The 12444-nt window shown below is 41.6% G+C and overlaps 1 protein-coding gene across 19 annotated transcripts in view; it reads left to right on the forward strand.

Moving 5' to 3' along the window:
• fryl (furry homolog, like) overlaps positions 1–12444 on the forward strand; it is a 553990-nt gene that overhangs the window by 440896 nt on the left and 100650 nt on the right. For all 19 annotated transcript variants that reach the window (XR_005459993.1, XM_038791218.1, XM_038791221.1 and 16 more), the window contains 6 exons: positions 631–728; positions 3152–3322; positions 4221–4361; positions 9147–9350; positions 9949–10110; positions 11280–11354. Coding sequence is in view for 18 of the 19 variants with exons in the window: in XM_038791218.1 (XP_038647146.1) it covers positions 631–728; positions 3152–3322; positions 4221–4361; positions 9147–9350; positions 9949–10110; positions 11280–11354 (851 nt within the window). In the remaining variant the exon portion in view is untranslated. The remainder of the gene's footprint in view (positions 1–630; positions 729–3151; positions 3323–4220; positions 4362–9146; positions 9351–9948; positions 10111–11279; positions 11355–12444) is intronic.

The raw sequence follows: 12444 nt of genomic DNA on the forward strand, positions 1-12444 counted from the left end.
ACAACACTTTGCTGCCTGATCAACTTAAAAATAATCTTGAAACGTTTTCTGTGTTGAACATTTGCAAAAACAATTCTAAAACTCAGTGCGTCTCATTTAAGTTTCTTTAGTTCATGCCTGCATTCAGCTTTGTTAAATCAGAGTAATTTTAATTTGCTGAACAAATCCAAAGATCTAGTTCACTTGAATGGTCAACTTAGATCTCTATCCAAAATATTACAGTTTATAATACTGAAAGAGAGTAATTTAACTTGTAAGTATTTGTATTGATTTATATGTATTTGATTCACTGTACATTGGCTAAAATTAATAGTAATTTCAATAATTATCAAAAAAAATACAGTAATTAGATTATGTGGAAGAATCTTCTAGCTTCATTGACTTAACAGCTCATAAATGCACGATATAAATGAAAATTGCACATGTGCTATTTTATCAGGCAGGTAGCAATTTAAATATCAGTTTGATTAATAATGAGGAGTTTTTTTTATGAGCAATTTTTATTAGTGCAGTATTAACGTATATGGGATCTAATTCATGGGCATTTATTTGTTCCTGATTTACTAGGTAACCATACAAAAATCCTTATGATGTGATCTGTACTTGACTAGACATGTCTTTATTTTTCAGGATTCCCATTAAATATTCTGTGCCTGCTACCTCATTTAATTCAACATTTTGATAACCCTACCCATTTCTGCAAGGAAACTGCTGATAGAATAGCAAAGGTATGTGTACACAGTTCTGAACAAGTGCACAAATAGTGGAATATTAAATATAAATTATTTATTCTTTCAAACACAGTCCCAGATATTTAATAAGTAATTGGATGTGACAAGTAGAATGTGTGTGTGTGTGTGTGTAAACAATTCTACGGGCACAGTGTATCAAAACAGGATAAGACAGGATGGAGCGAGTAGATGTGTTGTGTTTGGACTTCTAGAAGATATTCGACAAGGTACCTCACAAAAGATTCAGTCATAAGATAAGCGCCCATGCTGTTGGAGATATTATATTGGCATGGATAAAGAATTGGCTGATGGGCAAGAAACAGCTAGTGGGGATAAGGGGTTTTTTTTCAGGTTAGCGACAGAATTATACCTGCAGGGATTAATCAACAACAGCATGGTTTTGTTAAGGGGAGATCAAGTCTGATCAACTTGATTGAATTTTTCGAAGAAGTGACCAGGTGTGTAGAAGAGGGCAGTGCATTTAACATAATCTGGAGTTCAGCAAGGCGTTCAATAAGGTCCCACATGAGAAACGATTAGCAAAGGTAAGAGCCCTTGCGTTTCAAGGGAATTTGGCAATCTAGATCCAGAATTGGCTGAGTGGCAAGAATCAGAGGGTGATGGTTGAGGGGCGTTTTGCTGATTGAAAGTCTGTGTCCATTGGGGTCCTGGGATTAATGTTGCGGCCCTTGCTGTTTGTGGATTATATAAATGATTTAGACATGAATGTAGAAGGGTTGATCAGTAAATTCGCAGATGGTACGAAAATTGGTGGTAAATAGTCAAGAGGGGATAGCCTTAGATTACAGGAGGATAGAAACGGGCTGGTCAGATGGGGTGATCAGTGGCAAATGGAATTCAATCAAGATAAGAGCGAGGTAATGTACTTGGGCAGGACAAACAAGGTAAGGAATACATAATGAATGATGGAACTCAGCGAAGCATTAAGGATCAGAGGGACCTTAGTGTACACCGGTCTCTTCAGGTAGAAGGGCAGGTGGATATAGTGGTTAAGAAGGCATATGGTATACTTGCCTTTATTAACCGAGGCATAGGGCAGAGAGGTTATACTGGAACTGTATAATACATTGGTTAGGCCATAACTAGATTATTGTGTGTAGTCTGGAATCTAAATTATAGGAGGGATGTGATAGCACTGGAAAGGGTGCAGAGGAGATTTACCGGGATGTTGCCTGGGCAGGAGAGTTTTGGTTATGACGAGATATTGGATATACTGGGATTGTTTTCCTTGGAGCTGAGGGGGTACATGGTTCAGATGTATAAAATCATGATGAGTATGGATAGAGTAAACAAGAAGAAACTTTTCCCCTTGGTGGAGGTATCAATGACAAGGAGGCATCGATTTAACATAAGGAGCAGGCGGTTTGGAATGGATGTGAGGAAAACCTTTTCACCCAGAGGGTGGTGAGAGTCTGAAACTCACTGCCTGAAAGGGTAATGGAGGCAGAGAAACCCTCATGACATTTAAGAAGTATTTAGATGTGCACTTCAGATGTCAAGGCATACAAGGCTATGGGCCAAGTGCTGGAAAATGGGATTAGAATACTTACGTTGTTTTTGACCGGCGCAGATGAGATGTGCCGAAGGGCATTTTCAGTGCTGCAAACCGCTATGACTCCAATTTCAAACTAAGACTAAATTACAAAAAAAGAATGCAAATTTCCCTTCAAATGTTCAATAATCTGCAATTCTTTTTTTTACGATACTGGTTGGACCGATTGCTGGATTTTTAATATAGTGGAGCAATTTCGATATCTAACGACTCACATGGGAAGTTGTTTTTATTTGTTCATGGGAATTGAACAACAATGGTAAGGCCAGCACTTATTGCCCATCCCTAATTGCCCTTGAGACGATGGTGGTGAGCCAGGACTTTGACCCAATGATGAAAGAACGGCTATATATTGTCAAGTCAGAGTAGTGCGTGATTTGAAGGGAAGCTTGCAGACAGTGGTGTTTCCATGCACCAATTGTTCTTTATTTTCTAGACATTAGTGGTTACAGGTTTGCAAGTTGCTGATGCAAGATTCTTGGTGGGTTGCTGTAGATCGTACAGACTGCAACCAGGTTACACCGGTGGGGCAGGAAATGAATGCTTAAAGTTATTAATGGAGTGGTGTTGAAGTATGTTCTGTCATTCTTGAGTTGAAATTAAACCTAACTTTATTTTCCTACAAATTTTCGGAACCCATACGGAAGTCAAGTATCCTAGGATTATAGCAGAAATGTTACAACCGGATTTTTGAAGCATGATCTTGTCATGTTGCTACTGCAAAAGAAACTAAGCTGAAATAAACATGGTATTGTATTTAGGTAACCAAGTTGCCAGGCGATAGAATAAGTTAATACCTGCATCTATTGTGTTTTTGTAGTTGAATAATGTTTTATTTTCATCCTAGGTCTGTGCAGAAGAAAAGACAGCCACACTCTCCAACCTGGCTCACATGATGAGCCTGTATAGCACACACAGTTACTCACGAGACAGTGCAAATTGGATTAATGTGGTTTGCCGATACCTCCACGATGCATTCTCAGACATCACCTTTAACCTGGTCACTTACTTAGCTGAGGTAATTTTTCTAATCTTTTGTCTACCTAATTAATATGATAGTCTGTAGAGGATGATTAAGTAGAAGCACGGAAGAAATACTATATTTAATTTTTTTCTTAAATTATCTGTCTGCTGGTATTGGTCAAGAACTAAGTTATTTATTCCATTTTTGATGAATCCATTAAAGAATCCATTATATCACTCCTCTTCAATTTATTGACTAGTTCCATTCCCAGACCTCAATCCTTCATCCCATTTTGTATTTTTATCAATTATTTAACATGCAACACAATCCCAACCTTTTCCTAATGATGTCATTCTAAATTTATCACCTTCCCTCAGATCACGTACTCGTGGTGTATGCAACTTCCACCACAATGCACAAATCACTGCGTTTATATCCCCTTTATGGGCAAGTGAAAGGCTTGTTTCTTCCAATTCAATCTACTTATCTTTATGCAACCCCAATTTGGTGTACTGAAGTATTGTAATTTTAAAATAAGGGATGTCTGGAATATGGTAAATTTGCTATGCATGCCTTGCATATTATTTGGTTCTATTCGGTTACCACCATTCTGTGACACACGGTTACATCTACAGTTGCACACCACTACCAGCCAATGAATGGGGTGCCATGAACCAAGTTTCTGCAAATCCACATACGTATAGCTATGATGTACTCTGAGGGAAATTTGTTCTGTGAGAAAAGCTATTGGAGATGAAAACTTTAGAAACAGCATGCATGAAGGGAGAATTTAGCAAGCCACAACTTTATGACATCGGCTTTGCTTGCAGCAATGCTGATGGCAATTAATTAAAATCTATTTTTCAAAATGCTACCATTATTATTTTAATACATGACGAGATACTAAAATGGCTATAAAGGTACTACCTCTCTGTGCAATTTTTCTCCACAGCTATTAGAAAAGGGCCTAACTAGTATGCAGCAGTCATTACTACAAATTATCTATAGCCTTCTGAGTCATATTGATCTGTCTGGAGCTCCAGTCAAACAGTTCAATTTGGAGATCATGAAGATCATTGGGAAATATGTGCAGGTGAGTCATAAGAAACAATTTTGTGTTCACGTTATTTATTTTGTTAGGTGCAATATAACTGGAACAAAGTATAATTGTTCAAGTTCTTGCTTTATAATTATTAAAGTAAGGAAAAAGCATATAACTGCTGAAGTATTTGAAAAATTAATATTTTTATTCGTGCAGACATTTTACCATTAAAATATCTATGCATCTTTTTCACACAAATTCATAGTTTAAACCAGAAGGACAGCAACTTTCAATTTGTATCTAGAGGTCGTTACTCAAGCCCACCTTATAGGTTGAATTGATACCTGCAGGAATCTTGCAACAATTAAGCATTTGATTATGTTGGACAAAAACCAAACCAAACAATCTATATAGTTAAAAGTGAAAATTTGGAAATAGAAATGATCTGATATTGTTGAACCCAGTGTTGAATCCATAAAGCTGCAAAGCACCTCATCAAAAGATGAGTTGCTATTCTTCAAGCTAACGTTGAGCGGAGGACGGTGTTGGAGGCTGAGGACAGAGCGATCAGAATGGAAGTGAGGCAGAGTCTTAAATGTGTACACTTCACTGTACCTCAAAGTGAATTAGTTACCATTGTGGAGAAACTGTATAAAATTGTAGGTATTTCGAGAACATTTAAATTACAATTTGAATCTTCATCTATGCTTCATTTGGGGTTTATGGTCATGGTCAGGAAAAAACAGTTTGAGAAAACAGGCGCACATTCAACTTCATTTTCAGTCATGATGCCTTTTTTATAAACCAACTCCGAACAAATGTGCGCTTTATCACATAATTTTATGTAGATTTTTTTAGTTTTAGCTCATACATTGGATAATTTGCCTTTTATGCCATCTTGTAGTTAAAAGAAATCTCAAAAATTGAGACACAATTTCTTGCATTTCAAATTCATCTGCACCATATAATTTCATAATTCCACTTTATGAGCATCTAAATCACAGTGGATTAAAATATCAGGAAAACAAATCAGGACAACTCCTTTTTATGTACAGTGCTTTTTCACAATCGAGATGTGTTTCCTCAGGATGATTTCAGTTCAGCATTAATGGCAGTAGGGGAACCGTGTAAAACAACACCCATTTGAATGTACAAAATTATGAGAGGAAGAGGTGGAGTGGACAGATAAAATTGTTTCCCTTGGTGGAGAATTCGAGAACAGGGGACATAGATTGAAGATAAGAGGGGCCATGAGGAAGAACTTCTTTACGTAGACGGTAGAGGGAGTCTGGAATTCGCTGCCCGAGTTGATGTTGAAGGCAGAGACCCTGAACTCTTTTTTTAAAAAGTACCTGGACCTACAACTTAAGTGCTCTAAGGTACAGGGCTATGGACCAGATGCAGAAAGGTGGGATTAGAAAGTGCTGTCCTTGGGTTGGCATGGGCAAGACGGGCTGATTGGCCTATGATTTAATGTTAAAATGTATACCTTAAAGGGGATTTTATTTGTTGCTTTGATTTGCTTTTAAAGAGTCCCCTTTGAGCCTGACAGGACAAATAAAAACATTCTAGCTTTTTTTCTGAAGCATGTTACTTGTCCCAAAACATTTTTTCACCTTGTGCATTTTTATCTTTTCATTTGAATAGATCTTTAGAAAAATATATGTAGCAGGTATATGAAATGTTATTAAAAGAACCTGTAATTGGATGAAAATCGGATGTTTGTGACAGTTATCTTAATAGCAAGGCACTTTAGTCATTAAGTTGTTATCTAGAGAAGCTTGTCAATTTACTAACTGTTTCATTGATTGCTTTAATTTTTATGGTCACTATATTTGGACTTGCTGTTATCCTCCATGGTCATGTAACTCTGAAAGCATTTTGATGGAATTTCGATTGTCAGTTGAGTGCGGTTGCGAGAGGGAATAATAAATTGGATGGGGTAGAGTGGGCAGAGTACAGAAGCAAATTTTGATATTTCAATTTACAGTGCGTCATGCACACATTGAAGGGAACCTAGCACATTTTGCGGAATGTATTTCACTGAAGACAGAAATACGCCTGCAGAAAACAAACTTTGTTGCTTGAGCTGGGGCATAAGATGGGGAAGTTACATCTTACAACATTTTTATTAGTTAAAGAAATAGAATCAACTGTGCAGTTTTATTTTGATCTGATCTTGGAATAATTTAATCAGTTGCAGTTGTGTTTTGTTTGTTTGGGTTGTACTTATTCATCAAAATAAAATAGAAAATCACCAGTTTCGAAAAGCAATCTATTATTTAGAAAAGAGAAGGTCATGCTAGTTTTAGCTTTTGACCATACTGTTGACACATTGACTTTGGCTCATTGTTGTGGTATCAAGAACATATTAAGAATCCGCACATGGAAGAATATTTGATTTTAAAAAGCATGATATGGGGTTGGGGGGGGGGGGGGGGGGTGAAATGGCTTATCATTTTGGAACATGGGAATAGTTCATGAAGTGATCAGAACAACTTCATGTCCATGATTCCTCAGAAGCTGATTTTTAACTTTATCTCTCCTCACACATCCATGTTTTTTCCTAGAGTGGGGTGAGAGAATCAGAGGGAAAACTACTCACAGATAGTACCTCCCATCAGTTTTTTAAAAATATTTTTATTGTTATTTTCATTTTTGTCACAAATTCATAAATCCAAATAAACCCAACACATATATCAGCAAAAGAAGAAGTTCCAACCGACACCTAGCCCCCCTTGACGAATATACTTCTCTTACGGACTTTACATTGCCAGACTTGGCCAAAACACACACTTACAGTTGGTTATGTACAGTTTGGTTCAGGCATTAATTTGCCAGCAAACTGGTCTCTCGCTGTTTTTCTCCTCCTGCCTATCCACCATGTTCCTCTTGGGTGCATTTGTTTTCGCAACCCCCACCCTTTCTTTCTCTTCCTTGTTCCGTGACTTGCTCTGTGTCCCCTCCCACTCCCCTCTATACTTTATTGGTTGCTGGCTGCAACACGTCTTGAAACAAATTGGTGAACAGCTACCAGATCCTGTGAAAGCCTTCTTCCGACCCACAGATGGCGAGCCTTATCTTCTCCAGCCTATGAAATTCCGCCAGTCTGCAGCCTTGGGTGATGCTGCCGGTTGCCAACCAAGCAGGGTGTCAGCCCCCACTCACCGTCAAGAGCGCTCGCTGCTCTGATATCCCAAAGATTGCCACTAGTGGGCATGGCTCCACCCTCACTCCCACAATGCTGGACATGGCCACTAAGAAGGAAATCCAGTACCGGACAAGTCTGGAGCACGCCCAGAACATGTGTGTGTGGTTGGCCGGGCCTCCCTGGCGCAGTATGCATTTTTTCTCCACCTCCGGTAAATAATCCACTCATTCGTGTTCGCTTTAGGGGCGCCCTGTGCATCACCTTTAGTTGCGATAGGCTGAACCTTGCGCATGTGGAGGTGAAGTTTGTCCTATGCAGTGCTTTGATCCAGAGTCCCCACCACATCTCCCTGTGTAGTTCTTCCTCCCACCACTTCTTTGTCTCATCCAGGGGTGAGCGTACCTCTTCTAACAGTCGTCCATACATGTCCAAACAGTTCGCCTTCCTTAGGTCACCCACGTTCAGTTGTCTTTCTAGTAGTGACTGTCCTGATATCTGGGGGTACATTGTTGTTTCCTTGTGGAGGTGGTTTTAAATCTGTCTGTACCTCAGGTCGTTCCCTCTTGTGAGCTGAAACTCACAGGGGGGGATGGGAGCGCGGTTTTGACTAGCGCTGTACAGGAACTTTCCTCCATCCTCACCCACTCCGCTCCCGGAACAGGGTAAAATGCTTTGTTTAAAGAAAGAAAAAAAAAGTCCGCCAGTGTTTTATTCGTTCATGGGAATTGGGAGTCATGGGCAAGAAGATCAGTTATTGCCCATCCCTAATTTTACAGTATTTTGCATTTGCATCAATGTGAATCAGTTCTCTCAACTTCACTGGGACCTGAAAGTCACAAAGCTCACTCTTGCATTTCTAGGATGACAATTTTGCCTCATCACAATCATATGCTGTAATCAGGGGCGGGATTCTCCCCTACCCGGCGGGACAGAGTGGCGTGAACCACTGCGGCGCCGGCCCGCACCTTCAGGGGCTAGGCCGGTGCTGGAGTGGTTTGCGCCCCGCCGGCTGGCTTGGAAGGCCTTTGGCGCCACGCCAGCCGGGACCTAATGGACTCCGCCGGCTTTCGCAAGTCCGCACATGCGCGGGAGCATCAGCGGCTGCTGGCGTCATCCCCGCGCATGCGCAGGGGGGGTTCACATACCCGTCGGCCATTGCGGAGGCTGACACGGCCGACGTGTAGGAAAAGAGTGCCCCCACGGCACATGCCCGCCCGCGGATCGATGGGCCCCGATCGTGGGCCAGGCCACCGTGGGGCACCCCCCGGGGCCAGATCGCCCAGGACCCCGGAACCCGTCCGCACCGCTAGGTCCCGCCGGTAAGGGACCTAGTCTAATTTACACCAGCGGGACAGGCAAAGAACTAGCGGGAGTTCAGCCCATCACAGACTGGAGAATCGCCGGGGGGGTGGGCCGCTGTGAGCGGCCGCCATCTGGCACGGCGCGATTCCCACCCCCGCCGAATCTCCGGTGCCGGAGAATTCAGTGGCCGGTGGGGGCAGGATTCACGCCCCCCCCCCCCCCCCCCCCCCCCCCCCCCCCCCGGGCGATTCTCCGACCTGGCGTGGGGGTCGAAGAATCCTGCCCATGATTTCAGCATATTCTGCAATTGTCTATTGGCTGGTTATGTAGTACGAGTAAGCTTTCTATGTCCAGCAGTATAATTGTTTATTTGTTTTATTTAGAGTCCATACTGGAAGGAAGCACTTAATATTCTGAAATTAGTGGTATCTCGTTCAGCCAGCCTTGTTGTGCCAGATGAAGTACACAGATCAAATTATGGAGGGGATTTGTCTACATCTCCTGAAATTTCCTTCACAAAAATCTGGAACAATGCTTCAAAAGAACTGCCTGGAAAGACTCTAGACTTCCATTTTGACATCTCTGAGGTATGTAATTGGTGTTCAAGGGTCTTAAAATAATTATGTTTATTGAAGATAAATTTGTTAATAGTGATCCCCCTAGTCAATGGTTACCAGTGTCCTACCAAGGACCAATTAAGTCATTTTTTTTGTTTTGCGGCACGGTGGCACATTGGTTAGCATTGCTGCCTCATAGCGCCAGGAACCCGGGTTTGATTCCGACCTCAAGTAACTGTCTGTATGGTGTTTGCATATTCTCCCTGGGTCTGTATGAGTTTCCTCCGGGTGCTTCAGTTTCCCCTCTCAGATGTGCAGGTTTGGTGGATTGGCCAAATTAAATTACCCATTAGGATGAGGTTGCTGGAATAGATCGGGGTTTGGGCCTAGGTAGGGTGGTCTTTCAAAGGGTCGATGCCAGCTTGATGGGCCAAATGGCCGCCTCCTGTACTGTAGGGATTCTGTATTACAGTGCTATAGCACATTTTTGCGTTAGTACTGAAAAATCTAGAAGATGCTTTTACTCTTGTATTCCACTGGCCTCCATGTACATCAAAGAAAGCTCACTAAAACTACTTTTGTAAGTATCTAGTGCAATTTTATTTCAGTGCCATTTTGTTTTCTACAGACACCAATTATAGGACAGAAATATGGTGACCAGCACAGTGCTGCATGCCGAAATGGAAAACCAAAAGTGATTGCTGTCACCCGGAGTACTTCTTCGACATCTTCAGGGTCCAACTCAAATGCCTTAGTGCCCGTCAGCTGGAAAAGACCACAGCTATCCCAGGTACAATGAACTCTACTCAAATCAAACTCAGCTGATCTGAATAAATTATACCTTTGGGTAAATTATTCCTTTTCAATCCAGTGCCTCAAAAATTAGATTTGTTTTTCTGGATACAATTATTGTTTTTTCCCAGTGTACCAAAAACGTGGCTGCAATAATTTGACACTAATTCAACACTAATTGACCATCTTATTCAAAGCTGATGTTGAAAATGGAAAGTCATGCTGATGTAGTCAGAATGCCCTTCAGTGTTTGTGATGTAGATAGGAAAAGAGAGCATAACTCTGTATTTAACTACACTGTAACTGACCTAGGAGTTATTTGATGCTTTCACTGGATATCTGAATTTGATAAGATCGGTTCCAAGCACTTGCATGTCTTGACGAACACACAAAATTCACCAAAACTTATTAGCCTTAGTTAGAACTAAAAAGTACATATTTATATGTTGCCCAAAATTAGTTGGACCATAAAAACACTATAATAAAAATATGCATTCATATCGCACCTTTAACGTACAAAAATGTCCAAAGACGCTTCATCAACGAATTTGTTGTTTATTACCTGATGAGCCATAATTTTTAATTAAGTATTCAAAAATGTTGTTCTTGTTCCCCTACGTTTCCGCCACATAAGTAAGTTATTTTATTACTAGACGTTGAGGGAGCCTTTAGGAATCAATATAGTTAGGGCGGCACGGTGGCACAGTAGTTAGCCCTGCTGCCTATGGTGCTAAGGAGCCAGGGTCGATCCCAGCCCTGGGTCACTGTCAGTGTGGAGTTTGCACATTCTCCTCATATCTGCGTGGGTTTCACCCCCACAATCCAAAGATGTTCATGGTAGGTGGATTGGCCATGCTAAATTGCCCATATGTTGGGAAAAAAATTATTGGGTACTCTAAATTTATATTAAAAAAAGGAATGGATATAGTTGTGCAGCATTACCAATGCAATGGAACTACTGACAACAAATGTTATTCTTAGAAGAGGTGACACTGACTCGGGCTTTCCATTTTCTGTGGAATTATATGTATAAAAAAATTAAAGTACAAAGTGGCCTGTTCATATTCAAAATGTAACCTGATCAAAATGATGTGGTACTTTAGTTTGGTTGAATAAGCTTTTTAGAACATGTTTTGAATCTTCTTACATTTGGGTGTTTTATTTTAGAGGAGGACCAGAGAGAAATTAATGAATGTACTTTCACTTTGTGGCCAGGAAGTTGGTCTCCCGAAAAATCCATCAGTAAGTTAAACTTTTTCATTTGATTGAAAGTACATTTCTAGCCCGTGGTGTTGCACGATATTTAAAAAAAAATCTTTGCTTAAACTTGGCGTTACAATAGTTCTTTAAAAATTGGTATCTTCTGTCTTTGATAGGAACTATTTAATTCATAAGAGCATCAGGAGAAAACAAGGACAAGTACAGACTCTCCCCTTAGTTTATCCCTCCAGTATGTTTAACTTATGCAATCTAGCATCCAATTACCACTGGAATTACACTTAATATTTAGATTGTACTGTTCTAGTTTCAGTCTGGGGAAGCTAGCAGAGATGGGGAGGATGTTGAATGTTGCAGTACAGTGTTTTAGGCAGCAGTCAATCAGATTATTTTGGTTTTGTAAATCTTGAGTTGAACAAAATTCTTGTACATCGAGGACTTACTAGCAAAACAGTCCAGTTCATTAATTTAAATCCTAGTACCAACGATCTGTTTTTGTTACAGTAATTGAGGGATAGATATTGCCCAGGCACTAGGGATAACTCCCCATTCTGCCCTTCAAATAGTGCCTTGGGATCTTTTACACCCACCGATCAGGCAGATGGGACCCCAGGTTATTGCCTCATCTGAAAGATGGCACCTCTGACAATGCAGCACTCCTGCAGTACTGCACTGGAATATGGGCCTTGAATTTTGGGCTCAAGCCCTAGAGCGGGATTTGAACCTAGAACCTGGGGCGGAATTCTCCAACCCCCGCAGGGGTGGGGAATTGCCCGGGGCCAACATAAATCCCGCCGTGGCCGGAATTCTCCGTCACCCGGGAATCAGCGGGAATCATGCCGCGCTGGTCGGCGGACCCCCCCCCCCGACGATTCTCCGGACTGCTATGGGCCGAAGTCCCGCCCCTGTCAGGCCAATCCCGCCGACTTGGTTTCAACCACTTCTGTGCCGGCGGGAGCAGGCGGCGCGAGCGGGCTTTTGGGGAAGGGGGGGGGGGCGATCGGACCCCGGGAGGGTGCCCCCACAGTGGCCTGACCACGATCGGGGCCCACCGATCGGCCGGCGGGCCTGTGCCGTGGGGGCGTTCTTTTTCATCGGCCGCCGCCACGGCCTC

This window comes from Scyliorhinus canicula, chromosome 3, assembly GCF_902713615.1.
Source record: "Scyliorhinus canicula chromosome 3, sScyCan1.1, whole genome shotgun sequence".
NCBI lineage: Eukaryota > Metazoa > Chordata > Chondrichthyes > Carcharhiniformes > Scyliorhinidae > Scyliorhinus > Scyliorhinus canicula.